The sequence below is a fragment of the Rhopilema esculentum genome, chromosome 14 (genome assembly GCF_057945365.1).
Source record: "Rhopilema esculentum isolate cy_ngs chromosome 14, ASM5794536v1, whole genome shotgun sequence".
Classification (NCBI taxonomy): domain Eukaryota; kingdom Metazoa; phylum Cnidaria; class Scyphozoa; order Rhizostomeae; family Rhizostomatidae; genus Rhopilema; species Rhopilema esculentum.
The window spans coordinates 8,936,891-8,964,576 of NC_142828.1; the positions used below are offsets into that span (position 1 = coordinate 8,936,891).

A 27,686-nucleotide genomic window follows, 5' to 3' on the forward strand; every position below is an offset into this window, starting at 1 on the left:
ATATTACGATTTACCCATAGAGAAAGGATCCTATCTCTATGGATTTACCATACCAAGATAGCGCACTGTGTAAAAAGGAATGCTCATAGTGTTTTGCTTGGATTTTATGACGATATACACACTTTTTTATAGAATACCTAACTTTTTGCCGAGCGTCAATATTCTTAATTTTTTTCATTGTGAGCCAAAGATTATTCTTAAATTATTCTTAAGCGACAGACGGTGTAAATTCACCTGAAGATCAGAGAAAAAATAGAATAAGGTAATCTGGCAGGATCTGGATAAAATAATATAAGCCACCCTCATTTAGAAGCCGCCCTCGTTTATAGGCCGCCCTTGAATATAAACCGCAGTAAAACGTGGCAAAGGTAATCTTGAGCCGAATAAATACGGTGAGCATTAACAGTTGGCTAATAAAACAAAAACGTTTAGAATGGAATTCCATTGTTTCGTTAGAAATTCACCCTCGATTCCATGCTTTGTACTAAACAAAAAATATAATTGTATTGCATTAGATAATCATGTTCACGACACATGCCCTTTAATTCTTGACGAAGCTTGAGCCTTGCATTGTCTTGAACTATTTCAAAATTTCAGCAATTTTTGAGCTTCAATATTCTATAGACTATATTCTTATAATAAAAATGTGTAAGGTTTGAAAACTTTTAAGGGCCAGAGTCCGGAAAACATTACGGTCGCACGGCCAGTGACTGGAGGAAGGTCCACGAAAAACAATAGAATCTCCTATGACACACCCAAGCCACACCGACTTTCTATTGTTTTGTGAGGAAGGTTTGTCTTCTGGGATGTTTTTGTCTGGAGGAAGGTTAGCAACTTTTCTGGACTCTGCTAAGGGACTGGACAGCAAAAAATTTGTCAGGGCGAATCTTGTCACAAGCATTCGCTAATCGCGCTAATCCATCTGATTATACCAAGCTTGTGTTCCTAAAAGCGTGAGATTTATCGTTCTGACTATCAGTTATATTGTTACTATTGTCCTTTCTATTGGGCGGGACAGATATTTGATCTATCGTTGTATTCATCCTAAAATATCATTACAAAAGCACATCGTTAGAGACTAAAAGGCAGTCGACAGGTGACTAAAATTGCTGACAGATCTCGTACGTCTAATGATTGGTCAGTAGTTGATTGGCAAATGGCTTAAGCCACTCATGTATCTGCCAATTGTCTTTAATGCACTTTAAATTACCTAAAACAAAGATTTAAATTGATGAAAAAGCCAATATCTCTAAAGGGAAAGGAATATCACCTTTTGCAATTCTAAATTTATTGCGTTTTTTCACTGCAATTGCACAAAGCATTTTACTTTACTGACTGAATACCCCCTTTGATAAAGCATAGTGCCATTGTAAGAAACTTGAAAGCACATTTAGAACTAATTTGATCTTCATAATAGGAGCGTGGTACTCTAGGCGTAAACATTGCTTTTGCAACGCTGTACCTTGATTGTTTGACTTCAAATAGCTTTATCGTTCGTTATGGCGTGGCGGCTCGAGATTCCTAAGAGAACCATCCTTTTCTTTGCAATTACTGCCAGTTTACCAAGCAGCTCTCCAAGCCTCTGTCAAGTGGCCCATCCTCAAACTGCAGCTTGCAATGCTGACTACGGTAAGTACAGCACATATGGGCATTTATCAGCTCTCAGAAATGCTTGATTTTGGCTATGTGCAGCATTGAAACTATAGCTATTTCCTTCAAGGCTTTCTTTAATTTTAGAGCAATTGCTAGATGCACATAGGGTAAATTTTGTTCTAGAGTAAATTAGATTATGCATTTATCTGTAGAAATTGCATTTATTAGAATTCCCTGCTATTATCATGCTATTTTGTACATCTTACTCTTTTAAGCTTTGCATGTGAACCAGAATTTTCTTGCTTTCAAGCACTTCATGCGCACAAACAGTCTATCAAAAAGTATTTTGTACAAATTTTCACACAAAGAGCATTTCAAGAATCCCTCTCCAAAAAATTTCCCAAGTACTTCCCCTAGAGTTATTTCGATCATTGACAGCCGGAAATAAAGGATATTTTGACACCCCCTCGTCCATGAAACTGACCTTCCACTAGAATACTTTAAAATAGTATATAGACAATACTTATTTCCCATACACGTTTAGATCTTACCCCCAAGTAAATCCTGCACCAGGCTGGAAACTTTGTCGCGCGCCCGCGATATATTGCCCGCGCACTCAAATTTTCCATCCGCGCACTTTTGCATTTTGGCCGCGCAAAGTCCCTATTTGAATACATTCCACATTAATAACAATACAAATTTCTTAAAAGTGGGTGATTTCAGGCGTGCAGTCGCGCAGTCAGGTGCGTGAACTTGCCCGCGCAAGAAACATAGTTTCCAGTCTGGATCCTGCAACTTGTTCTGTCAACATAAGCAATTACCCATCATATCCTTGAAAGCCAGTAAGGCTCTATCATATTGATACCTTTCATAGACAAGCACTGCTATTACACATCCCCCCGTTTCAGTTGTTAAGGGAATCGTATTGAGCATTTCCATGGAAAAGTGCATAAATGATGTTACCATGATGAATGCCTTCTACCTCTCGGCTGCAAGCAGTGCATCATCAAATCAAGCTTATATTCCGACGAACAAGATCATTCGTGTTCGCCTCAGGAAGATGTTCAAGGGCTACAGGTACATCAACAATACAGTCGGCAGCGAATTCGAGATTACATTTTCGTCTCCATATTCAATCCCACTTTGGCCTGGTCGTGAATATCTACTAGCTGGATTCGTCATAAACAGAAAACCGTACATGAACCACTGCAGTTGGTATCAGGCCTGGGCTATAAGTACGGTAACACAGGCTTTGGGATTAACAAGGTTTTACTGGATTTATTGCAGATGTCAGGTGAAGGATTGCTATAACAACAATTGTCAGTTCAATCCGAGGCACTGTAATTGGCATATTTACGATATAGAGGCTGCTGCCAAGAAGATGGATTGTAATTCGCGCCACTCAGTTTGCATGGTAAAAGGTGGCAGGTGTCAATGGAATAACCCTGTTGGAAAGCAGCTGTGTCCAAAATTTGAAAAGCGCCCTGAACTGCCTTGATCTTCATATGGGAACAAAATTATGTTTTAAAGCAATTGTAGCTTGTATATTTGGGTGCGGCTTAAGTATCAAAATATATTCTAAAGACCTATTTTCTTATAATCTGAGATTTTGAGAGTTTACACTACTGCATTTAACATCGGGTTACGTGTAGTTTCGGCTGGAAAAAGCAAAGATTCTTGTAAACATTATTTTTAGAATAATCTCTTTAATTGCTGGTATCATTCTCTTTAAGACTAGGCCTTTCCCCTCCCCTTTTTGATCGAGTTTTGGCGCGCTGGAATACGTTAACATTTTGATGCAATAGAAGGTGACTTCTTTAGGCAGATGTTTCCCAGAACTTCCTTAAATCGTTTATTCGGTCATATTTTCGCAACAAAATTTTTGTGTTAAGTGATCTGTAACCTTTAAGCAACCGAATTAAGAACTTGGATGAAAGGAAAGGGATGTATACATTCTATGTTTTTGTGAAGAAATGGAAAAATTTGACAATATGTGGTAGTCGTGCAAAATGACAATATGTTTATATTGTACTAAGATAGAAACTCAATGTACTATTACATAAAACTGGAACTCTACGCAAATTTTTAAAAGCAGGGGCAAAGCCTTAAAAACTAAGCCCTCCTCCCGCTTCTATTCAACATATAAATCATTCCTAAACAGTGGGTAGATTACTAGACATCCAAAGTTGTTCTGTGGTTCCCATTTCTTTCATTCAATGGGTTTACTATACTTCGTTTGCTTTGAAAAGCTAGAATAGGTATATCCATGCAAAGCTTGCAATATGTGTCATTAAATATAGTGAAGTTTTAGACGGGTTTTAATCTTATGTATAATCGTTTTTAAGACTGTTGAAAGAATAGTCTTTTACCGATTTACTGATTCTTTTACAGTTACTATTTCGCTATTTGAAAGATTGTATTGTCCCTTTGAGTCTAGGACTGGTGGAAGTTAACGTGCTTGAAACACAAGCTCGGAGCTATATGAAGAACCAAATGTTCCCAAGAAAAAAAGGAGAATAAGAAAACATTCGGCAAGAATGCCGAGCTCCAGTGCCGTCGGAACGAATTTCATATTGGGGGGGGGGGGGCCTGCCCATTGTTTTCCTCCTCATTCAGTACACTGTTATAAAGGAATATATTACAGTTTGACAATTATTGGGGGGCTCCAGCGCCCCAGCCCCCCCGGTTCCGACGGGTCTGCTGAGCTCTATCATTTCTGGGGTAAATTTACCATCCCAGTTTTCATTATCACCCATTGAGTTTGTGAGCAGACAAATAAACTTTGCCTCCGACCCCATTTTTCCTGAAACCCTAAACACAACACTTCTAAATGAACTCAGTTTGTTTATTGTGGAAAATTAGAATATAAACAAACAATGTTTATTAGACTTCAATTATCAATTCAATACTGGACAATATAATCTAGTTTTTTCAAAAGAGCTTTTCGTAATTACATACAACTAGATAATCAAATATCTATTCAGGACAATCATAATTATTAACAATTCATTAATGAATCAATATTCAACTTTGACATGTGAGAAACTAAAATTAAAACTCATGCATATATCAATCCACAGCAATTCTTCTCCCCGAAAATTTATCAGTCTTTCTAAAGATCTACACGCAACATTTGATGCCTAACTCATACCAAAATTAAAACTATTTCAAATACACATTGACTGAATTTCCTACTAAAAGAATCGTTAAAATACGCAATAAGGTTATCAGTCAAGTTAAATAAGCGAAACATTTAAAGTAAATGTAAGAAAAGATAAGAAAAAGTGGTGTTGTGTTATGCTCGCATATCAGGTATACAAAAGGGTCGAAAAAATCAATAATTTAGGGGTTAATAAAAAGTTATCATTGCTAAAGGAAAAAACGACTGAAATTTATTTAAACACGTTTTTATATAACTCAAAGACAATCGTTTTGGTTTATAAAATTTCTGTTTTCGATTATCCCAATAACTTTTATTTTTATGGAGAAGCTTTGACAAATAGATCAGGTGCTTGAAATGTCCTGGCCTTCACAGGCAAATGGTAATGTACATCACTAACAAAATACCCGACATATCTTACATACACCATCCTTTCATAAATAAGCGAAGGGTCTTCGACCCAAGTCTTTTCTCTTCTTCAAATGAGTACAAATTTTAGCAGATACCATTTAAAACAAATACCCTATAATGCATTTCCAGACAATATTTACTCTTATTAAAACAAGTCATCGCTTTACACAACTTCTTGTAAGGTTACGATAAATTCATACTAATAAACTATAAATTATATACAAGCACTGATTAATTATTTTCTGAAACGTTCATAAAAGTTGGACAAATGGTGCAAATTGTGGGGACTACACCCTTTCATGACATAAAACACACTCCAATTCACTGCCCCCTTCAAATTTAATCTCAGAATTGATAAAAAGTCGATAATGGCTATGAATAAGGAGAACTTCTCCTCTCCTACCCTGAAGTGTGCCTATGTCACAGTCACAATCGTTTATACAAAGTTGTTTAAAAGCCTTATTTGACATGAGGAGATTTTCTTAAAGGCAAGCACATGAATCGCTGTAAACGAGATTTCTTCTTCGATTTCTTCGCAATCTCTATCGGCTGTTCGCGTGGTGACGTCACTGAGCTATTCTCCTGTGATACAGCGATATCAGATGCTGAGCACTTTGCCACACTAGACTCGTGCAGATTTTGACTTTGACGTAACATCGAATGTCTAGTGGTCTGGAAAACATAGAAAGGAGATGATGTTATTTTCGTAGGAAATCACGTCTACTTTTTTAACACACTTGCTGATAAACATTCTATCTTTACAAGATTATTATCAAATTGGATCATTCCGTGGCAGGAGCGTCAAACTCCGGGTATTTAAGTTTAATTTCTTAGCAACATCCATGGAAAACTTCATTCTTGTCTCTTCATTTAATCCATCGGAATTCAATTTTACATCTATCCAACTAGCAGAAAAACAGATCGTTGCGTGCGTTGAGGCCGCTATTCAATGGGTATATATTTTAGGACTAGGCTTCAAGTTTCTGTTTGTTTTTTACTTCAGATTCGTGCTGGGGACCATAATTTTAGTCTTCGCACAGGTTTTCATGATGTAAGCGCTTGTAACATTCTCTGACAAAATAAAGTTGAAATTATCTAAGGGTTTAGACCCTGAGTCGAGGTTGAAGGTGAAAAGTTCAACCCGGAAAGATCACTGCGGTCAAATCATCAAACACTATCTTGTCACAAAATCAATTTCGTAGATTGAAGTCTGGAGTTATACCCAAATGATGCTGTAAATTGAATATGAGCAGTGAGATATTTTTGTTGTCTCTACATTAAAAGGTGTTAAACAGGGAAACTTTAGTTCCCAAAAACTGTTCAGTGTAAAAACTGCAATGGATACATCATAGGTGTAAGTTTTGAACTTCTTACATCACTGCGTCCCTTTAATGCGAAAAGACATCCTGTGAGGGTTTGTTCAACCATTATCAAGTTTGAAAGTTGATCAAGGACATCAGGTGAAACTGCATCGGCTGTCGTCGGATCGTTGAGCTTCTGCATCAGCACGGCACAGATATTTCTACAATCAACCTCATGACCTAGAATTGAATATTGTTGAAATAACACATCAAGAATCGCAAACGTTATCACGAATAAAATCATTGTCCCTTAGAGTTTGACCCTTAACTCGGTACCTCTGATCGCCTGTTAGTTGTAGTTTTGAGAAGCCCCATAGTCGAGTTTTGTATTAGTAAGCAGTTAGGAAAACAGCGTTGGGAAGGTGAAATGAACCAAAAGCTGTTTTTTGCAGAGAAGATGATCAACAGGCTAAGAAGAACTCTTTTTCCATCCATGAGATGGTACTTTAAAAACAACCTTAAACCTGCCTCGCAAAATCATTGGAACGGTATGGTTGCCTGCTTCGAATTCGACATGTTTTTCCTTCTATGGGCAGTGAGATCATTATATAAAATTTAAAATCTCGTTCTCATGCACAAATGTTGATTTCAGGAGAATGTGGCCAGTCCCTCAGTAGAACAGAAAAACACATGCATAGTTTAAGATAAAAAAATGTCTATTGGCTTGCCGTGAAATGATGATGTACTAAAGGTCAAAGAGAACTTACCTGAAGTATTCAGTGGCTCGGAAATATGAAAGACGTCGGTACAAAACTGGCCAAGATCTTTATCGATCGAGCTTTTTAGCTGTTTGAATTCCTTTTTCAGTTCATTGACAGTTTTAGTAAAGGCGGATAATTGTAGAACACTCTCCAAATTGACACCAAACAATTGCGTTTCGAAAAGATTCTCCAGGATACAGCTACGTCTTGGAGAATATGGTGCTCTTAGTTTATTTAGAAGAGGACTACACGTGTTCGACAAAGAACAAGGTTCCTTTGATGATTGCGGCCAGTTTTCTTTCGCAGACGTAGCAGTGTCGTCATCCTGATTGCCACGGACATCATCCTGGCTACTACGAGGTGATGCAGTCTCGTATCCAGATGGAGATGAAGACGAGGTGCGGGCGAATGTTGAGGTGAGGCCACCGCTCCTCTCTGTTTCTGATAACAAGGACTGTTCAGAGCTCTTTAAACGGCCTAAGCCGGTAGTATTTCTGTTATGATCCGGGTCAGGCTCAACAGGAAAAGTTGCCGGATCCATATCGGCAATGTCTTTAATGCTATATACGAGCTGCAAAGACATTAGCTGCGCCATTAAAATCGATTTCGCTTTTTCTTTGCAATTTTCCATGGACTGGCAGCGGAAGCTCGTACCATCATTTTCATCCAATGAAGACGGCACTTCGACCTTATAGCAGAATAGCAAATTTACTTCAATTTATTTTACCAGAACATACACAATTAGCTACATGGCTATACGGCCTAAAATTCAAAGCCGTAAGTTCAAAGGACGGAGACATAAGCCCCCACAGCCAAAGAAAATTTGACAGAATGGAAAAATGGAAAAGTCGTCAACCTAGTCGAAAGAGCTAGAGTGTGGTTTTAAGCAGCTGATTTAGCCGTTCATAATTCGTTTACATAAGTTTATTTTATGGAAGTTTGCCAATTCATGACGCTATGCTGTTGTTGAGTTTGATCAAATGATATGAACTGTGCAGACGAGAAGTTTGAAAATTTAATGAATCATTTGAGATTTCTCTTTTCCTTGATTCACACGAACACAAATCACGAGCTAAAAGACCACTGTAAAATTTCAGTGGCTTAATAATTTATCAGGGTTGCTTCCCCTCCAGAAACAAAAAGTTGTATGTCGGTCTATGGCTGATTTTGAAGGTAAATCCAACGAAATTTGGTGGATTTAAGCTCAGAAAATACAGAGGAAATTGACAGACAAAAGGGTTAAGCCAGAATACGACCAGGAAAAGCAATTATACAAAGAACTGGATATAGAAAAACAAAAAACACATTACAGGCCAGCTCAAAGCGTGAATAACTGCTTGCAAATTTACTTCTTATCCTAGTTAAAAGGTTCTTTGTTAAAAGGTATTTATGTTAAGGTTTGTATGTTTTGTAAAAAAAATTTTGCGAATAAAATATAAAAAAAGATATTAGATCAATCAAGGGTAAGATTCTCGCCTCTGTCGAGGATACAAAAACTTGTCGAGAATCAAAAGACGTATCGCTACCCTGACTTCAAGGGGCTAACGGTCAGTAATGGGTCTTCCAATTATCTTGTTGGTAGATGGGGGTGATGTTGTTCCCGTTTAAAATCAAAACAACTCCGAGCATGAGATATTCAGAGGATTACACTAAAAAAAGAAACTCAATTCTTTCTTATTAAAAACGTTCGCAAAAGAGCTTATAAACATAGCTGTCTGACAAGATTAAGCATGTTAAATTGAAACTAATCAAATTTGTCAGACAATATTGCTGCGGTAGGAGAGGGCGATATAAATATACTTTACGAAAATATGTAGCACCGTAATTCCAAGAAAATGCTTGATCGACATGTCATTCGTTAACACCGTAATAAACGCACACGCCTGCCTTGAATTGCGTCTTCTTAGATTGCGTTCTAACTAATTTTATCTCAGCATATTGAAAAATACCAAAAATTACATACCAGATCTCCTGCTTCTGTTTTCATATTGCAATTTTCCTTCGACGCCAGCCTTTCATACTCAGCTTTCAACAAAGAATACGATTTTTCTGGTAAAAGAGAAAACGATTGCATATTATTTTCACAGAAATTTTGCTATGAAAATAGGCTTTTATGTCCGATTTTTAAACATTCTTCTCTAAAAGACAAGTAAAAATCAAAGATTCATATTAGGATCGGGTAACACGAACAGGGAAAAAGACGAAAAGTGATTGGCTTGTACTTGGCCAATCAAGCCACAACAGAAGAACAAACGAAAGAGAAAATATGAGAAAGAACTACTTCTGTCATGAGAAATTGATCTCCTTATCTTTTCATAACATGTTTAGAGCCTTCCTCTTTAATTATTTTTTAAAATCTAAAATACGCCTTCCCAAGTACCACTGATTGTAGCAAATGATAAACTAACTCAACATGCTAACTTCAAATAACGCAAATAAATTTCTAGTACCTAAAAACACATCTTTATGCTACAAAATTTCATAACCACAAAGTCAGGGGCCACAGAACATATAGCCAGGGAGGGCTGGAATAACGTTTTAAGCCAATACATACAATAGGTACAAAGAGTACATACATAGAAGTAAAAAAAGCAAATACGAGATTTAGCGGATGACTCTAGGTCTCTAAACTAATGTGAAGTGGAATCCCTTCAGTGGCCGTTGCACAATTTATTATGTCTATGTAAGATCTGCTAGTGAAAATCTGGTTTAAGACCCACCTTGTTCGTGCAGCTTCACCTTCAAATCGTCAGCAAGCATTTTATAATCAACCTTGAAGGCAAAGGACTAATTACTTCACATGAAATCAAAGTGATTTTTGCATAAATTAAAAACATTGTCAAAGGAGATGATTGTTGATAAATATCAGAGCATAGAATTTTGGTAGCGCTGAGGAAGTTGTAGTGAAAGATGCTGATTGGATATGATGTCAAAAAGAACTGTCCTAATTGGCTACCGGAAGAAAAGAGGAGAATACTTCTATACCTCAACAGCCGTGAGTTGATTGATGAAGCAACATGCTATCCATGGTGCTAGGATACTTAATAACTAACTAACAGAGATTTTTTCATAACTATAAAGAAGAGTTCTGACCTCGACATTGACTCTTGGCATGGTCTTAACTTTCAAGGCTCTTTGACCAAAATCAAGGGTACTCTTCGTCTCGTTGAAATAATGAAGTCCTTGCGAAACACAAAGCTGTGAATAGAAGAAATACAATAGTAGCTTGTCTCTAGCAAACGACGGAATTCAAACAAAAACACCGCGAATGACTGCTTTCGACTTAACCATATGATAAATGGACACAATGTCAAAAATCTTTAGGAAAGAAGGGCTAGATTTTCAGTGATGAGACAACTGTTTATTTTAGACACACGATGAGGACAATATAGGTCATTACAGGATACAAAATATATGTTTACCGATCAGTCATATAGCGCTCGATGCAGTATAGGTAGCGCTGTACATAACCACTAAAGTCGCCTGATGGTCACATTAAGCGTGAAACTCTGATCTAGGAAAACCCTGCTCCATACGCCAAAGCGTTGTCATTGGATATTACACTAACAACATAAGGTGGTATTAGCAACAAGTAGGATTATAGGAATGAAAAGTAGCAGAAACTGAAGGTTAGTTGTACAGGTAATGTTTCATAGTAGCAGAAAATGGGTACAGTGAAAAGCACTAGAAAATGACTTAGAAAGGCCAAGTGCATGTCCTTTGGAATAGATTCCTATTTTGTTCCGTATGGAAAGACGAGCTCCGTAGCTGCGTAAAGGAGCGATATTGATTTGATTTGATTTGATTTATTATTCAAATTCTACTACAATAATAATTGTTAACAAAATACTGATAATAATAATATAGAAAAATAAAACAACAGCACAATGCAACTAGATGTAGTAGAATTCTTAAGGAGGAGCTCTCAAAGAAGGTAAACTAACGCGTTGAGAGCTCTCGTCTATCAGAACCATAAACACAAAGGCGATGTCAAATTGCTAGCTTAAATAATAAAATTTGTTAAACATATCGAATAAAAATTTCATTTAGGCATTCACATAGCATTTAGCAAGTGATTTTTTAGATTCTTTTTAAATAAAAATCTTGAGGTAGAGTCTCGAATGTCAGCTGATAGGTCGTTCCAGAGTTTTGCTCCCATATATCGAACGGACTTTAAGCCAAATTGAAGCGTATTTTTTTTATCTAGATAGATATCTCCTCGGAAAGACTGCCTTGTTTCATTGTGATGGACTGAAATATTTAGTGGGAAGAAATTGTTAAAGCAACTCGGTGTTAGTTTGTTTCTTGATTCAAAAACAAATATTAATAACCGGAGTTTAAATAAGTCATGAAGTCTGAAAAGCTTCAGATTTCTAAAGATCGGTGTTGAATGGGAAGAGGCCTTTTCATGTGAAATTGCTCTAACAGCTTTACTTTGCAGTTTGAAAATAGGGTCAAGATATAAGATTCCCAAAACACGCGAAGATATACCAAATTCACGGTTCAGCACTATTACGAAAGGAGACCTACCAAAAATGTTGTTTTACAATTTCCGCCGAGGCTGTCTTGTAACAGTCGAGTCAGAAGCGAATTCCGATAGGGAACGTAGGTCCTGTTGCCTTCAGCTAAGGCTGCGATCACATTCCTAGGATGAAGTAAAAATATTATCGAAATTGATAGCAATACAAACAAAATATGAATCCTAAACATTAAATCTCTTTATAAATTTTTGCTAAGATTAATGATAAGTGTTGTAGAACGAACTTTACTTTTAAAAAAATTACCTTGATCACAACATATCCTTCAACGATGACAAAAGATCTAAGATAAGGTCTACACATGATTTTTTTGGATGAACCAATTAAGTATTTCTATGGAAACAACACCAGTATAGTATAAATGCAGCAAAACAATGCAGCAAGCACATTATGAGGGAAACGACGAAAACAAACTCAACAAACAGAAGGAGAATCCCATTAAAATGTGAGATTGATACATAAACTGATATTGGGATTTGAATATGCTGATTGTTAGAGTTTTATGGTTCTGACGCTTTTGTGAAAAATCCTTCTTATTGTTATTTAGTGTTGCTTGTCGTAGGTTCAATTGTTGGTATAATTAAACACTATATGAATTAAGTAGTGTGAAAGCCTTATTAAAACACTTCACACTCTATGCAATACAGTACCAAGTAGAATAAGCTGCGGAGCTGAACTGAGGGGTCTTGTCACAAAAAATAAACAAACAATCTTTTGGTGGTACAAAACTTGTAAATGGCTTTGAAAAAAACAAACATTTAGTAAACTAAAAGCTTTTCGTCTGACACTCTTCAGAGTTTAAAACGTCAGAACATAGATCGAAAATTCTACGCTAAGAAATATATATACCCTCTTCTAATTCTCTATATACTCTCTACAATTCTAATAGGCAAGCGGCACTGATTGGTCAACCTTTACAGTCATGTGCTCGTGTTTCTGATTGGCCTATTTCGATCCACAACTGGGTATATACATTTCTTAGCGTAGAGTTTTCGATCTATGTTCTGACGTTTTAAACTCTGAAGAGTGTCAGACGAAAAGCTTTAGTTTACTAAATGTTTGTTTTTTTCAAAGCCATTTAAAAATTAAACACTTCAATGGTTTTCCTAGGTTTACCTACCCAAGTTCAAGCAGAGACAGGTTAATGTGTTGTGCCTCGTTAAGCCTCTCGCCCTCAACCCCTGTTAGCTTGATTCTTTCACTTCCAGCAAGATCACAGCTGTTACAAAACATAGATTAAATAAATATCAACGATATAAAAACAGGGTCTGATATGCATTCGAGGAAAACCTGAAATTCGGAAAATATTATCCAAATTTTAGAAAATAGATCGGTTACATTCAGATCTATGTCATTATGTAATTAAAGTTCTAATTGATTTCTAAATCACTTGCTATTTCCATCTGACTTTTAGGAATTTTTAAGATCAGTTCAGATTGGTAAAACTACTTTGATTTAAGCTTTTCAGTGCAAAGAAAACATGGCAATGCATAAAAGGGAGTACCACAAGTGGAGAACCTTCCATTATAAAGAGGAGGTTCCAATGTCCAGTTAAGGTTCAGGACAAAATAAACCGCTGATACGAGTAAAATATATTCTATTAGTAAAAAAGAGGGAGTGATTGTAGAGCCTGTCTGCGTTATAAGACGTGCCTTTTCCAACGTGAGGAAGGATAATTGCAGCTGCAGGCTATGTAGAACCTTTGGAGCACAGGTCGGGTTCTTGACATGAATTGTCTAACATTAATATTTTCAACTATTTATCTAATTAAATCCTAGGTATTTTAATTTATTTCTTTAAATAGCTTTTATATCACTGTATAATATTATCATTTTTATTCCTGTAAATAGTAGGCTTTAATTAGCTTATCGTTTTAGCTACTACTGTAAAGAACGCTTACTGTAAATAAATGAATTACTATTATTATTATTATAATAACGCCAAAAAAATTCATGTTGATTGTTGTTTGCAAGGCAAAAGGCTTCTTGATAGTTTTAAGGAATTATAGCGACCATTATCTATGTAGTGACCATTTGCAATCTTTTGTAGTGACCACTGTCTATCTATAATCATGACCTCCACTAACAAGAACTTCATAATATCAAGTTTTTTATAGGAATATATAAGCATCAACAAGCGTTTCGATAGTATTTCAGGACCCAATATGACATCTGATAACCCATTCATATCTACAATACTCACATATTAATCTTCCCTTTCAGCAGGACGTCCTTATCCAGTGAGGTAATGGAATCATCTTCATCATTATACTAGGATATATAAGAAAATTACATCAGACAACTGTAGCTAAATATGTTTAACTTAGGGTACCTCTTTAATATGGAAAACATTTATTAGAGTATCTCCAACAAGGTGATGATCTCATAGGGTTACAAATAACAATTCTTTAAAGGAAGGTCCACTTTTTCCCCTTCTCAAAAACTTTTTCCTGTCTGTTCAACTTGACTTCTTTTCAGTCACTTCCTTGCCCGCTCTTCCTTTCTTTCCTTTACCCTTTCTCTTCCCCTTTCAGCATTCTCACCTTTTCTTCATTCTTTTCATCCACTCATATTTCCACTTTAAATCCTCAGTTCAGTCATTTTCTATTATCTAAATTTCTTATTGGTCATTTCCTTTCCCCCTTCTTCCTTTTACTTCCCTAATTTTTTCTGCCTCCTTTCACAATCTCACTCTACCTCTCTTCTTTTTATCCACAGTCCATGCTTCTTGAAATTCTTTCCTTGTCCCCTTTGAACAACCCTACACACAAGCACCAGGTCTTTTAAGGCCTAGTATAAACGCTCGATACCATTACACAAATACAATATATATAAGCAAGATGGCTTACATCGGGTGAACTTGTGAAGCTGTCATCGAAAATGCTCAGGCTTGAATTGAAACTTGGATCATTTTGATCCGAAATATCCAACGGCTCAACAGCACTGACTGGTCGATCAACAGTAATATCAACTTGAGGAGCACAGATTTCGCCTGAATCTGCTGTCTTCAAATGTCCTTCCGAACGCGTTCTAAATTTCACAGACCTGTTTATATTTTGCGAGTTCCTCCTTCTACTTGAACTAGATTGAGTTCTCTTCGTCCCTTTCGCGGACTTTTTTATTGGACTTAGTACACTTTGACCTCTTCTTGTATTTTCTTCACTATCTCCTTCATAAAAAATAGACGTAGATTATTTTATGGCATTAATATTCGTAATTGGCATAACAGTTTAAGATCATGAGATATGCTAATGTGTACAGAAAACGTCATCAGGAAACAAGATGCTACAAACTACGAATTTCAGTTGACATCAACGCAAACAACATATGCTCCTTTAACTTTCTTAAAACCAAATCCAATCAGCATTGACGTGGATGTCGATGTTTGATGTTTGGCATCTGCTGGTTAATGAGCTGCGTTGGCAGTGATTTGCCGTAGCAGGTTAGGCTTTCTACGTAAACATTTAAATTTAATATGAAAAGAGACTTAGCACTATCCTCGTGTCCAGCACTGAGCTACCAAGCTTTAAATGCGTTGTTATCACTACAAAGCACACAGTTAGGCAAAGCAATAAGTTGTCTTTTATATACTTATTGTCAAGACAAGATGTGGAACACGTTTGGAATGGCAGGTGCATGCAATCTTTTGAAAAAATCAAAATAAAATTTGCTGATTACCAGCTTTTCTCTTCGACCGAATAACTGAAATTTGACAAACAGCATGGGACCTGAAAGAAAACAAACTTACAAGCTTAACCAAACAGCTATTGGTCAGAAAAATTCAATATGACCCTGACAACTCGAACTTCCAAGGCAGTGATGCAAGTGCATAAAGATAATGAATGTTGGAGCTATCCGGGGTTGGAATAAACGCGGGTTTTTATGAGAAATCATCGAAGGGTTAAAGGGGAAAGTAATAACAGCTATGTAAAAGTACAAATTTTTGGGAGTTAAAGTACGGAGTATACAGTAAGATCGATGAGCCTCCACAACTTGCAACAGTTTGACAGCAAAGAAATTTCCCATCCTACAATGAACATGTTCTACAATCTTTCTACTTCTAGAGGTTAACTAAAGAGGAAAAGTTCAATTAACCTTTAACAGTACAAACAACAGAGTTGGCTACAAACTGTGCTATTACAGAGCGATTGACGCCTTGATGCCTGGCGATCCCGTTTGGCGCGAAATTCAGAGCAGCAACTTAGGACATTCGTGGTCAACATACACATCATAACGTCTTTATTGAATAGATTTTGTCTTACTAGCTAACGACGTTTATGATTAATCATAGGCCAATACAGTTACTATTGCTAAGATTCCATCTGTATCTTTTACCAGAACAGCGAAAGGCATGGATGACAAATGGCAGCCTAGAGGACGTAGTTATTCAGAATTCCCATCATAGAGATACAGATTCCACATTTACCCACTAGACAGTCTTTCAGAGGCTTGGAAACATTTACTAAAAGCATCACCTTGAAGACCTTCTGTTCATTTTTGTTTCGGCAAATATAAGCTTCTTCTGACCCATTCTCAACAATTCGAGAACATCTAGTGGTGAGTGGCAGGCATATTCTGCAAGATTCTCAATGTAAATACCTAAAATGAAACAAACTATAGATAAACCACTAAGTTGGCTGCAAAACAGAATATACCATAAACTTTGATGTCATTTTAAACGTGACGCACTAGTTCAGGGGAACAAAACTAGAAATGCAATTGCTTCCGTGCATTTCATAACTGCCCTTCACTGCTCTTTTCTCATTATTTTCTCTATTCTTTATTTCCTTTACTTTAATTTTTAGTTTTATCTCTCTTTTTGTCTACTTTCTTTCTCACACTTCATCTATCTAGCTTTCCTTCCTTTTTTCTGACCAATTTCCCTTTGCTCCTTGAATGGTTACAATCCCCCTTCTATTGTTTTACTAGTCCTTTATGAGGAAGGGTGTGTTTTCATTCCAAGATTGTAATGACTACATTTGATTGAACAAGCGTGTAGCTGTAGCCAATCCTAATTCGCATTGCACATTGCAAAAACATGGTAGGGAAGATTCGATTAAACAAGATATGACAATGTCACATGTCACCAGAGAGATATAAATGTGAAACATACCAATAAACTTCTGTTTTAATAATTGAAATAAATCTCGATACAGGATAGCAGTTCCCAGCACTTGTAATATTATGACGGAACAAATGTGCTATTTTCTGGTTATCTATGACTAGTGCCATTGATAAAAATTCCTTTTCTTACAGGATAAACTTGATATTATGTACACCATCAAGGAATGCCTTGTGAGATTTCAAAACAATAGGGCCTATTTCATGGAACCTAGCAAGCGTGCATGAAGTGCCAAGAGTATAAGTATTTACTTGGCAGTTGTTTGTCAGGAATGGAAGGAAATGGGTCGGTTATAAACAAAAATCGCTATACATCGCTATGTCTAAGTTTGAAAAAATGACTATGATTGAATAAAAGTATGTCCAATGGTTAAGATGTGATAATCTTTCTTGGAATGTCCATATTCAAAGTTGTTTGCAGTTTTTTATGCTAATGAAGAGAACAAAAACGAGTATTTCTTAGGTTTGTTTTTTATTTAGTCTTTGTGACATAATAAAACCTTAATTTAAAGGGATCCTGAAACCTTCTTTAGCTGCATTTTCAATTTATTTCAAAATTCATTACCCCAGACCTTTCTGCCATTATATATACTGCTTTTTTAATATTCCCTGGAAAAAAGTCATCATAGACAAAAACATTTCTCTAGAATATACAAAAGTTAACGTATAGTTAATGTAAACATGAGAGAAAAAGTTTAATTAGCATAAAATACACGCTGAACGTAAATATAGCGTTTGTGATAAACTTATACATATACAAGGAAGCTAATGGAAAATAGTTTTCATATATCAGAGGTGCATTTATACGAATTCACACATAACTGACCTGTAGACGGATCCTCCCGCACGTTGAGTCTCAGATTCGAGTCTTCATTGAGCAAATCAAACATCTTTTCTTGGTAAATTTGCAGGTATCCAAATTTTATCTGAAAGATAATAGATTAAATACCTAATGAAAAAAAGAGAAAACGAACAACGACATTTCAAGGGGAATATTATTGCAGCCACAAGGATCAAATGCAAAAAGACAAAATTAAATATCCAAGTTATTCAGGAAATTGTTCTACCAAGTAATTTATGCCCATCATTAAAGTTTTACAAAAGAAATATTGTTTACAAATGTGACGTTTGACAGCCTAAACCTCTGTACATAGGCAATGCACCAATAGAAGGCACCAAAAGTAGCAAAAAATATATTTTTTTTCTCTCCAGGATTTAAAAGAGGTTACGACTCTGCGCATTCGAAAGCACTCGAAAGAAAAAGGGTGAGCAGAATTCACGAATTGACATAAAAATATTTTTCATAGATTTAAGAATATTCTTCTCACCTTACAGGTATGATCGCGATCCCGAGTAATCTTTGAAAACAATTTATTTATCATGTTTGCAGTAATACCATCATTTGACATGAGACTGTGAGTTTTTCCTGCAAAGTCAAAATCTTGGGTTATTTTCTCTAGGCATGATTACTATAAAGATTGTTCCTGTAATGGCGAATGAGATATATCAAGGAAGGGACAGAATCGGCTGAATCAAAATGGTTTTGATTTGGAATCGATTTGAGGGGACTTGAAGTGGAACTGCTGACAGAAAAAAGGCTTTCTGTTCCTCCAACAGAAAAACTTTAAAGGCTTACGTTTTGCCTGCAGATATTTAATATGAAAGATGGCAAGTTTATATAACTGCAAATTCTATTACAGCAAATTACCGCAACGAAGAACCTCGGAATTTAAGAACTCGCCATTTTTGATAAGGCACCATGTCTCAAAAACACATTTTTCATGACCAATCGTGAAGTTTGAAATTTAAAGGGGATTGTCCCCTGAACTCTAATCAGCCAAATTTATCATCAAAACACACCTTTTAGTTATGAATCGTAGTTAAGAACAAGTGACCTTGTAACTCTATAGGCACACTTTTGTAAGACAAAAGAACAGTCTGTCTCTTGCAAAAACACGCTCTTCATTAAACATATTGAAATATGCAAGAATTGCCTTCCGATATCTGTGATTTATTCTTTCCATTGGTAGAACTTATAAAGATCAGATGTTGCGTTGACCAAAGCTTAAATAGTTTTACGATCTTAAATATTGTTGCATCATAGAATCGTTCAGAGCTTTTGTCAGGTATCATATTACATTGTATTAAAAAGAGGGCAGAGAAAACCAGATTAACTTTATGGTGCAGTTAAAAATCTACAGCCCTCGGCACAAGCTCAACATTTCCTAATTAGGGGAAGTATTAAAAAGTGAAGAAAAGACAGTTACAGGTCTATGGTCAGTTTATAAGCGACCGTGAGCTTTAAGAATTCAAGAGAGCCTTCTGTAAAGTAAAATAACAACATTAATATCAAATGTAAGGAGAAATACATAATTCCAAATCTGAGTTCACAAAATTCTTTGTCAGGTTTCTTGATATTTTAGGACCTCTGGTTTTTATTAAGGAAATACTGAAAAATGAAATTACCAGAGCCAGTCTGACCGTACGCAAAGACAGTTCCGTTAAACCCGTTCAATGCGCCAAGAACAACAGGTTTTCCAACATGCTCGTAAACCTAGCAATGAGAGACAGTGATACAATAAATAAACAGAACATCACACATGATCTAAATGTGTAGTTGCTTTATAACAAGATATTTACTCTTGGTAACATTACTGAAACTCCCCATGGAGGAAAAGATCCCTCAACCCAACTTGAGGATATTTCCGAAGACTTTCAGCGTATAACTTCTTCTGCATATCACATTTTTTACAACAGTATTGCTATGGAATTTATGGTGTGGATTTAAATAACAAAGGAATTTAACTCAGGGATACAGTAACTAGCTGGCATCTTATTTTATCAACAAACAGAAGTGTATTGCCCTTGACTTCCCCTGGAAAGGATCTTCCATTGAAAAGTGCAGAAAGATCTTCGTTAAGAGCTGTAAAAGCTAGTAAACACAGGAACTGATTCGAATATTATACAAAAATAAATCCCTGGGAAAAGATTCTCTTCATCGTATAAGAACACATAAACCCATGGTTATTGGCATTTCAGGTGGAATCCAACAGCTTGGGTAGGTTTTATCCTGAATTATCTAAAACACCCTTTAGAAAGGCGCTTAAATCCGCGAAACATTAAGTAACATTTATAATCCGCGAAACTTTTTAGTAAGAGAATCTGTACAAAGGGAGCCTAAAACAGGAAAGGAGTAAAATGTGAGCATATCGAAGCTCCTGTTTCTGATATAGACTAAAAAAATTTAAGGCAATGCACTTTGAAATCGTTATGGAGTTCGTTCTCCATGTGCCAAACTCATTCAGCTCAACGTTAGAGGAGTTTAAAATCAGCTTTAATGCAGTTTGGTAAAAGTTTTAAAGGACTGCTCCGAGATATACCGAAAAAAGTCTTGCAAAGATGAATTTCAGTTTTCATAAATTATTTGCTCTGTTTTTAACAAAAAATGAATGTTTGGCATCTATTGTTCTTCAAAATTAGTTTCGAAATCGATAATCTCCACCATTGCAGGTAGGTTGCAAAACATTTTCCATATTTGACTTTCGCGTCTATTTGTAATGAAACAATAAAATAGCAGCACCAGTAAAGATTTTCCTACTTTTGCACACGCCTCTTTATACGATACGCAAAATAATCGGCCTTGCGAACGCAGATCAGGCTTTACGTCAGCAGTTTGAATCTTTAAATAGAAAGCAAGAAGACAAAGACACATGCGTCAGTTTCCACCCATGAAATGTAGCCATTGGCTGTTTTCACGGGCACATAATCACGTGTGAAAGGGTTCGTCTAATATGATTAGATCGTTTCCAAAACTAAGAATTTAATGAAATGAGATCTCTACAAAATTCTTAACTCGAGCATTAAGCGATTAAAATTCCTCCGATGAAACAAACAACTATATATAAAAGTCATTACCTCGTGGTTTTTGCTGCTATGGGGAAAAACACCATCGAATTTATACCATTTGGGATCTTTGTGTCCATTAAGCATTATCTACAAATTATCAAGAGAAACACTCTAACAATATGACAAATTATAGGCTGGAGAAAGAGCAGCCTAACATCTAACAAAAAACTTCCTTGTTGTCTTTCTGAATCTATTATTGTTGCATACAAAACAAGCAGCAGTTAGATGTTAAAGAACACTAAACGATCTTCTTGATATTTTATTCTATGTTTAGAAAAGTAAAAACACTGAAACGTTTGGCAAATATTAAAGATTCAAATATCATTTTCACTACCAATGCGAAGTTTTGCAATACTGAATGCCATAATGATAACTCCACACTTTTTTATTGCTACAATCGATTTAAGTTATCCAAACATTAAAGATAGGGCCCGCGCCACTGGGGGGGGGGGGCAGGGTGGTCATGCCCCCCCCACCACTTTTTTGTGAAGCAAGTAGTTTTAAACTGCAATAAAAGGGGTAAGAGTCCTTGGCCCCCTACATTTTTAGCCTTGGCCCCCCACTTTAAAATTTGTGGCGCGGGCCCTGAGAGACATAGATAAAAACTGACCTGTAACTGATCTTTCTGTGCTTCAACACAAAGGGACTCCTTACTATCATTTTCATGTGGTTTGATTCTCACAAACACTTTCATCCGTCCATTTTCTAAAAGAGACAACTCACTTGTCACACATGACTCATAGCAGTGATAAAACAAGAACTTGTTATATTGTGGTGTTGGTGTGATGTAATAAAGTAAAACTAACCATAGCAAAGCATTATCCTGTTCTACACAAAAAGTGTATCATATATAACTAATAAAATACATACAATAAAAAATGTAATACCAATAAAAAACAGAATAGATATATAACAGATTAAGACTAATATTATATATATTATATACAAATAAAATCATGCATACATGCTAGACAAATTGATAAATGGTGCTAATAACTAATTGAAAAATATTCTAAGTGATTAGAAAGCAGTCTTTAATCAAATGGCTAAAATATCTATCTAAACCTGACTGTCATTCAAATTTTATAAACTCATTTTCAATAAAACATTTTATCAAAGGAAGAAAAAATTAAATAATTCAAGCAATATAAAAGAATTATTCTTAATACCTTCAAAGCTCATAGAACATTTTTGAAATAAAGGAAGGATTTGATTTGAGTGATTTCATAATATTTATATGAAAAGGTTTTTGCTCATTTATCCAAGACAATTGACTGAAACTAAAACTATTAGCTTAATCTCTTTCAAATTTCCTGTCTTTTCAGTACTTGATATCAACAATAAAAAAACCAATAAACAGCTAATCACCTTTTCTGTCTGCTACACAATATTTGCTAGGAACATTTGTTTTAGGATCCATATTGTTTCTCATTGCTTAGATGACCCACAATAACTATCCCCATATTATTTCAAAGAAGGTATCATTGGTTTAAAACAATAATTTACTTTTATTTTCCTTCAAGTATTGTGCAAGCAAAAAGACATTCAAAATCCTAAGCCACTGAGTCACTGTGGTTCTGAAACTTTTCTGCAGTGAATTAGCCTGCGTCACAGACCATCACCTCTTGGTGGTGATGGTGATGGTCTGTGACGCAGACTACAGTGAATAAGAACAGGGTAAAGATGAAAAGCATGTCCGAAACCACTGAAAAGAAGGAATGATGGGAAAGAAATTTGCCAGCTTTTGAAGCTTACCCGATCAACTTGACATAAAAAAACAAAAAGAATCAATTTGATGCCTGTTTCTCAAAGGAGTGTCTTTCCTCTTAATGATCAAAGTCGAGTTTGTGGCATCAAAAGCCCAGTGAAATCATTCCACTGAGCCAAATTGCCTGATGAAATGACAGGTGACATTTGAGGCCCCCATGGAGATTTTTGCTATAGCTAGGGCAGTTACTTTTTCTGTTTTGGGTTTGTAAGCATTTTTCAGAGCCATATAAACATATATATATATAAATATATATTTATTTATCCAGGATATATAAAGTATATTATATATTTATAATAAAGAGTCAATTCTATAAAAAGTTTAAATGTCAGTACTGTCAGTAATTACTTATATAAAAGACAAAAATTGGGACGTCATATATCAACTCAAAAATGCTTTTTTGAGTTGATATATAAACAAGAAATGACAAATGGTATTTATATGAAGGTTTTCTATGCAGTAAGTCAATATTTAATAAATCAAGTTTCTGCAAAAAGAGTCAAAATTTTAAGTATTAAAGTTCAATTCAGCAAAGGCAATTTAATTCTGGAAATGTTTTTCTTTTTATTGATTAAAGTTCCATGACATTTAAAGGGAACCCAGTAAAAACTTCATAGTTCCTAAAATGGAACCTCTAAAAGCAGTTGTGTAGGGCTCTTGAACAAAATGTTGTGAAAAACAATAGCAAAAGTAGAAATTTGCCAATTTTCAACATCAACAAGGGGGGGGGGGGGTTATCACTAGCACAACAATCCTGCCTAAAAAAATTTCATTAAGCCCCATTACAGGAATGAATGAAGTTTCATTGAAAATAGCGCTTACAAGACAATCCCTACAGTTTGAAACTGGAAAAACAAGGTGAATATTAATTATTCACACATTTCTTTCTGCAGTTTTAGTGAAATGCTAGCCCACCTTCCAACATAATTGATACTTGTTTATTTGCTTTCAACTGGAACTGGAAAGCAGGCTTCAATAAAATTTTTAATTTCATATCAAGGAATATTGTTGATTATATTTCCAAATCTTTTCCGAATCTGACAGACAGACAACACACAAAATTATAGCAGGCGTATCATGCAAACAAGCATTATGCTGGCAATATTTAGCAAAATGATAAATAACCTTAAAGTTACTGCTAACTGTATTCATTTTTCTCACTACGAATTAAATACAAGCTTACAGACAAGAGAACGTGAGAAGGGTATAAGGTTACCGACCGATAACGTTCAATGTTTACAACTCGGGTGCGACGCGACATCCTATCTGGTCTTATGGATGTCTTGTATAGCTGCTTGTAGCCAATAAATTTCAAAGGAACAAAAATACATCTTAATCGGTAGCATTTAGGCTTACCTGCTTTTTGGCCTTTCATTTTCCTTCTAATTTGAATGACGAATTTAATTTATAGATGCGCGCCTTTGACTTCTTTCAAAGAAGTCTTTTGATTTGGTTTTGAGCATAGCCTCGCTTTCACTATACAACCCACACAAAAAAGCAAAATCAAAAACAAAAATTATCAAGGTGTTCTACCAGTTTAAAAGTTGAAGTAAGGGTAGCACTTTGCTTCTTTGTCGGCAATTCCAGGGACAGTCAATAAGTTCTTGATCAAGAGACAACATTTTGCTTTTAGTGTTTCTTTGTTCACATAAACGTCGCTCTCTTTCTAATTGAAAACTTCGAACTTTGGCTGTCAGTGAACTCACTTGCGATACTGTAGGCAGTTGTAAAGGGGCTATTTACCCCCACATAATGTGGCTATTGCTACATCAAATGCCATTACTTGGAATAAATCAGGGGCGGATCCAGATATTCGCAACATTCGCACTGGCGAATGTCAGATTTCCACATGTCTTTTTGTAATTGTCTGTTAATATACTTTAGTTTTGGGAATATTGTACTAGAAATGACCAGATAATAAAAAAAGGTCCATAGAATACAAGAAATAAAAGTTTTGTTTCCTGCTCTAGTTGCTATGATGTCATCTTGTTGTTTACTTTTTAGGTTTTATTCCCTCGTTTTCGTGATTTAGAGATGATATATTCGAAAGAGGGCTCCCCCTTTTACGCATAAATTCACAGAGCACCAATAAGGTTTGATGCGAATGTCGAATGGAATTATAATATATTAGGCATGCGTGCGCAAACGAAGTAGTACTGAAAAATGTATTCCAAAAATTTGTGCGAATGTCAGTCCAGCTATGTTATTTAGCCATCTGAAAACCAATAGGAAATGTAGGCGAAGGTGAAGGATCCGGTTCGGATAATCCGATTAACCTCGTGTCATACACGTCAAGGAGTTTTTTTGACTACATCAACGAATCACAGGTCGCCTAGGGTCAGGGAACGCTCTCCTAGAAACATGACATCAAGCAAAACATGGTAGCTCTCCGGATTGTTCATGTCCGCCGGAAATGTATATGGGAAAATTTTTTGCGAATGTGGCGAAGGTAGATGCGAACTATGTTCGGTAGCCAGTTGAGGGAGAGAACCTTGGAAAGAGAGCAGATTGAAACCTCGCTTCCACATCAACGGCCATGTTTGTTGTTGAAAAGCTGTGGAGATATCTGCTTGCAGAAGAGCAGCAATTGTACTTCAGAGTGAGTGAAAGGAGTCAAATATAAGATGATTTTTAATTTGAATCAGCGGATTTCTTATGAAGATGTTCAAAGTTTGTCGAATATTTTGGTTGATGGATGGAATTTGATAGATGGCAATATGCGAGGCAGTTCAGGTGGACCTAAAATTGTTGAACCAAAATTTTGCCTATGTTTTCATTTTCATGATGGAGGACGTTATTTAGACAGAGATTCAGACTCAAATAATATTTTGAAGAATACGTGATGCTTTTTAAGGTAAATAGCCATTTTTATGCAGGCTTTCAATCAGAACTTTTAGGGTTCAAGTCGGGTACATCTTGATAATGATGATGTAGCATTCTGACGAATGATGCTGTTCTATAAATATCTTGATGAATTTGAATATGCTGAATTTTAGAGTTCTAGATATTTTTTATTGATAGATGTTGTTATTATCACAAATATTCAGATAGTTTGACTGTGCTGGGGATTTGTTTTTTAATAAGATATTGCATTTTCTACGGCGTATTCTTTTCTTGTTAATTTTATGCTGTCAGTTATGGATAAATCTAGACTGCCATATTTGTAAATGAGAAATTGTAATAGTAATTTGATTTTATTTGTCTAGTCATGCCATAAGTATGGTAACCCTTTTCACGAGTTTAACCTCTAAAACTAGTAAAATTATTTGTGGTTTCCATACTAAGAGTATACGATTTGAAACTTTTGGTTCTGAAATACCCATAAGATTCATTAATTATTGTTTGTGAATATGTGAAAGTGACTGACAGTTTTCTTTTCTATGTTATTGTGTGTGTAATTAAATGTAAATGTGGGTAGTAAATATGCAATCAATGGAATGATCCTAATGGGAGAATAACTACATTATTAATAAGAAATTCACAGCAAGTTGGTTCTGCCAAGTAAATATCTTATGTAAATCCATATAGTAAAAGTTACCATGTTTACCATTTTAAATTTGTAATATATTTATGATGTTCTTGTTATGGAAAGACAATGAATTGTTTTAAATTCTGTTACATTTGCTGTTTTACCAACACCTGAAAATACTAAAATTGTATGATGTGTATTGACCTAACTTGTATTTTTGGCCCTGTTTAAGGCACATCACACAGCAGTTTAGATAGAAAGGCAAATGCACAAAATGAATAGCAGAAAAGCTCTGAGTCCCTAAAGTATTTGGTGTTGAAGTCAAACATTTGGGTGGATATTGCAATGAAAATTTGTACACTAAACACAGTAATTGATTGTTAAATAATATCATTGTATAAATAGAACTAAGATCTTTTTCTTTAAATGGCTGTTTTTTATGTGAGTGACATAAAATGTTTTTGATGAGTTTTTCTCCCTGAGAAGGGGTGATACACACACTTAATATACCCTTATTTTAGCTGATCCTCTTTGTTCTTGACAATTTGTGATTCTGTGCCTAGTCTTGCCATTAAATCATCATCAAGAGGACATTTCAAGTCTTTGCTGCTGTTTTTCCACCACAAAAGCCATGTAGGAAATAAAACATACCAACACAACAAAAGCTTGATGAATGTTTCTTAAAATTTTTCCAGAGATCTCTTTTCTTGTTCACTCAATCAGTAAAATGCCAAATTGTCAATGAAATCCAGACCTGGTTGTTATTCTTAATATTTAGTGTTGTTAGTTCCCTAATGCTAAAACTTAATATGAGGAAAAATACATCTTTAAGTGACTGATTTCTCAAATATCTCAATTAAATCTCACTTGTAGAAGGAAAACTTCGATTCTGAGACTATAGTAAAATTTGAGTGATTTTTTGGGCGTGGTCATATAGGCGTGGTCGAAACTTTGCGAATGTCAGATTTTTTTCTGCATCCGCCCCTGGGAATAAATATATATCGAATAAAACATTTAAATTTTCATACAGATAAATCTGTATATTACAACAATGATATCGAACATAATCGAGAAGAAAAACAGCCTCAGCGCGAAATTTTACCATTTCTGGGGTTATAGAAGAAAAGAGGAGAATAATTTTGCATTGCTGCCTTCTCTCCCAGTTAATAATCGGCGGCACAGGCCCTGCTCAACAGAACTATTATCATGACTGCTTCTTTTATCATAACTGCTTGAGATTATCTTACGCCAGTGAAGTCTTTTGATTTTTTCATAATATACAGGTAAAATAAAGTTGAAAAACCCCGTTAATCTGATTTTTATGGTTGCTTGCAGATTTTATCAACTGTTTGTCACCTACTGCCTACTGAGTATTCTTCAGAATAGAGCCTCAAATCTACATCATTAATGTCCGATATTCGTCAATTTCATGGATAATTTATGGATCCTAATTTCACATGGTTTGAAAATAATTGTTTAATAGAAACTTTGATGACTATCTTAGGCAAGAGCATTCTTCGGAAATCAGTTAAACTTCATCAGCACCAGGAAAATGAATTATTCAGGCCCATTTTTGTGTGGCTTTTCATTCAGCTAAACAGATTTTATATGCTTTACAGGTCGATTTCACTTTAATTAAAGAGTTGGGAAACAGAAACG

General features: G+C 35.5%; 2 protein-coding genes across 2 annotated transcripts; one reads left to right on the forward strand and one right to left on the reverse strand.

Moving 5' to 3' along the window:
* Window positions 1–67: 67 nt before the first annotated feature.
* Window positions 68–4,175, forward strand: LOC148958567 (metalloproteinase inhibitor 3-like). Its single transcript, XM_089112343.1, has 2 exons — window positions 68–1,629; window positions 2,502–4,175. Exons 1-2 carry the CDS (start codon window positions 1,500–1,502, stop codon window positions 3,089–3,091), a joined length of 720 nt encoding a protein of 239 aa, XP_088968469.1. The 5' UTR covers window positions 68–1,499; the 3' UTR covers window positions 3,092–4,175.
* A 76-nt stretch (window positions 4,176–4,251) lies between these two features.
* On the reverse strand, window positions 4,252–24,045 carry LOC135695843 (uncharacterized). The gene is made up of 18 exons (XM_089112342.1): window positions 23,915–24,045; window positions 21,401–21,495; window positions 20,800–20,877; window positions 19,351–19,438; window positions 18,213–18,310; window positions 17,711–17,810; window positions 16,239–16,362; window positions 15,442–15,491; window positions 14,613–14,932; window positions 13,967–14,034; window positions 12,885–12,983; window positions 11,757–11,871; window positions 10,320–10,424; window positions 9,947–9,998; window positions 9,190–9,275; window positions 7,233–7,914; window positions 6,539–6,705; window positions 4,252–5,836 (listed from the first exon to the last, which is right to left on the reverse strand). Exons 1-18 carry the CDS (start codon window positions 23,931–23,933, stop codon window positions 5,624–5,626), a joined length of 2,559 nt encoding a protein of 852 aa, XP_088968468.1. The 5' UTR covers window positions 23,934–24,045; the 3' UTR covers window positions 4,252–5,623.
* Window positions 24,046–27,686: the final 3,641 nt, after the last annotated feature.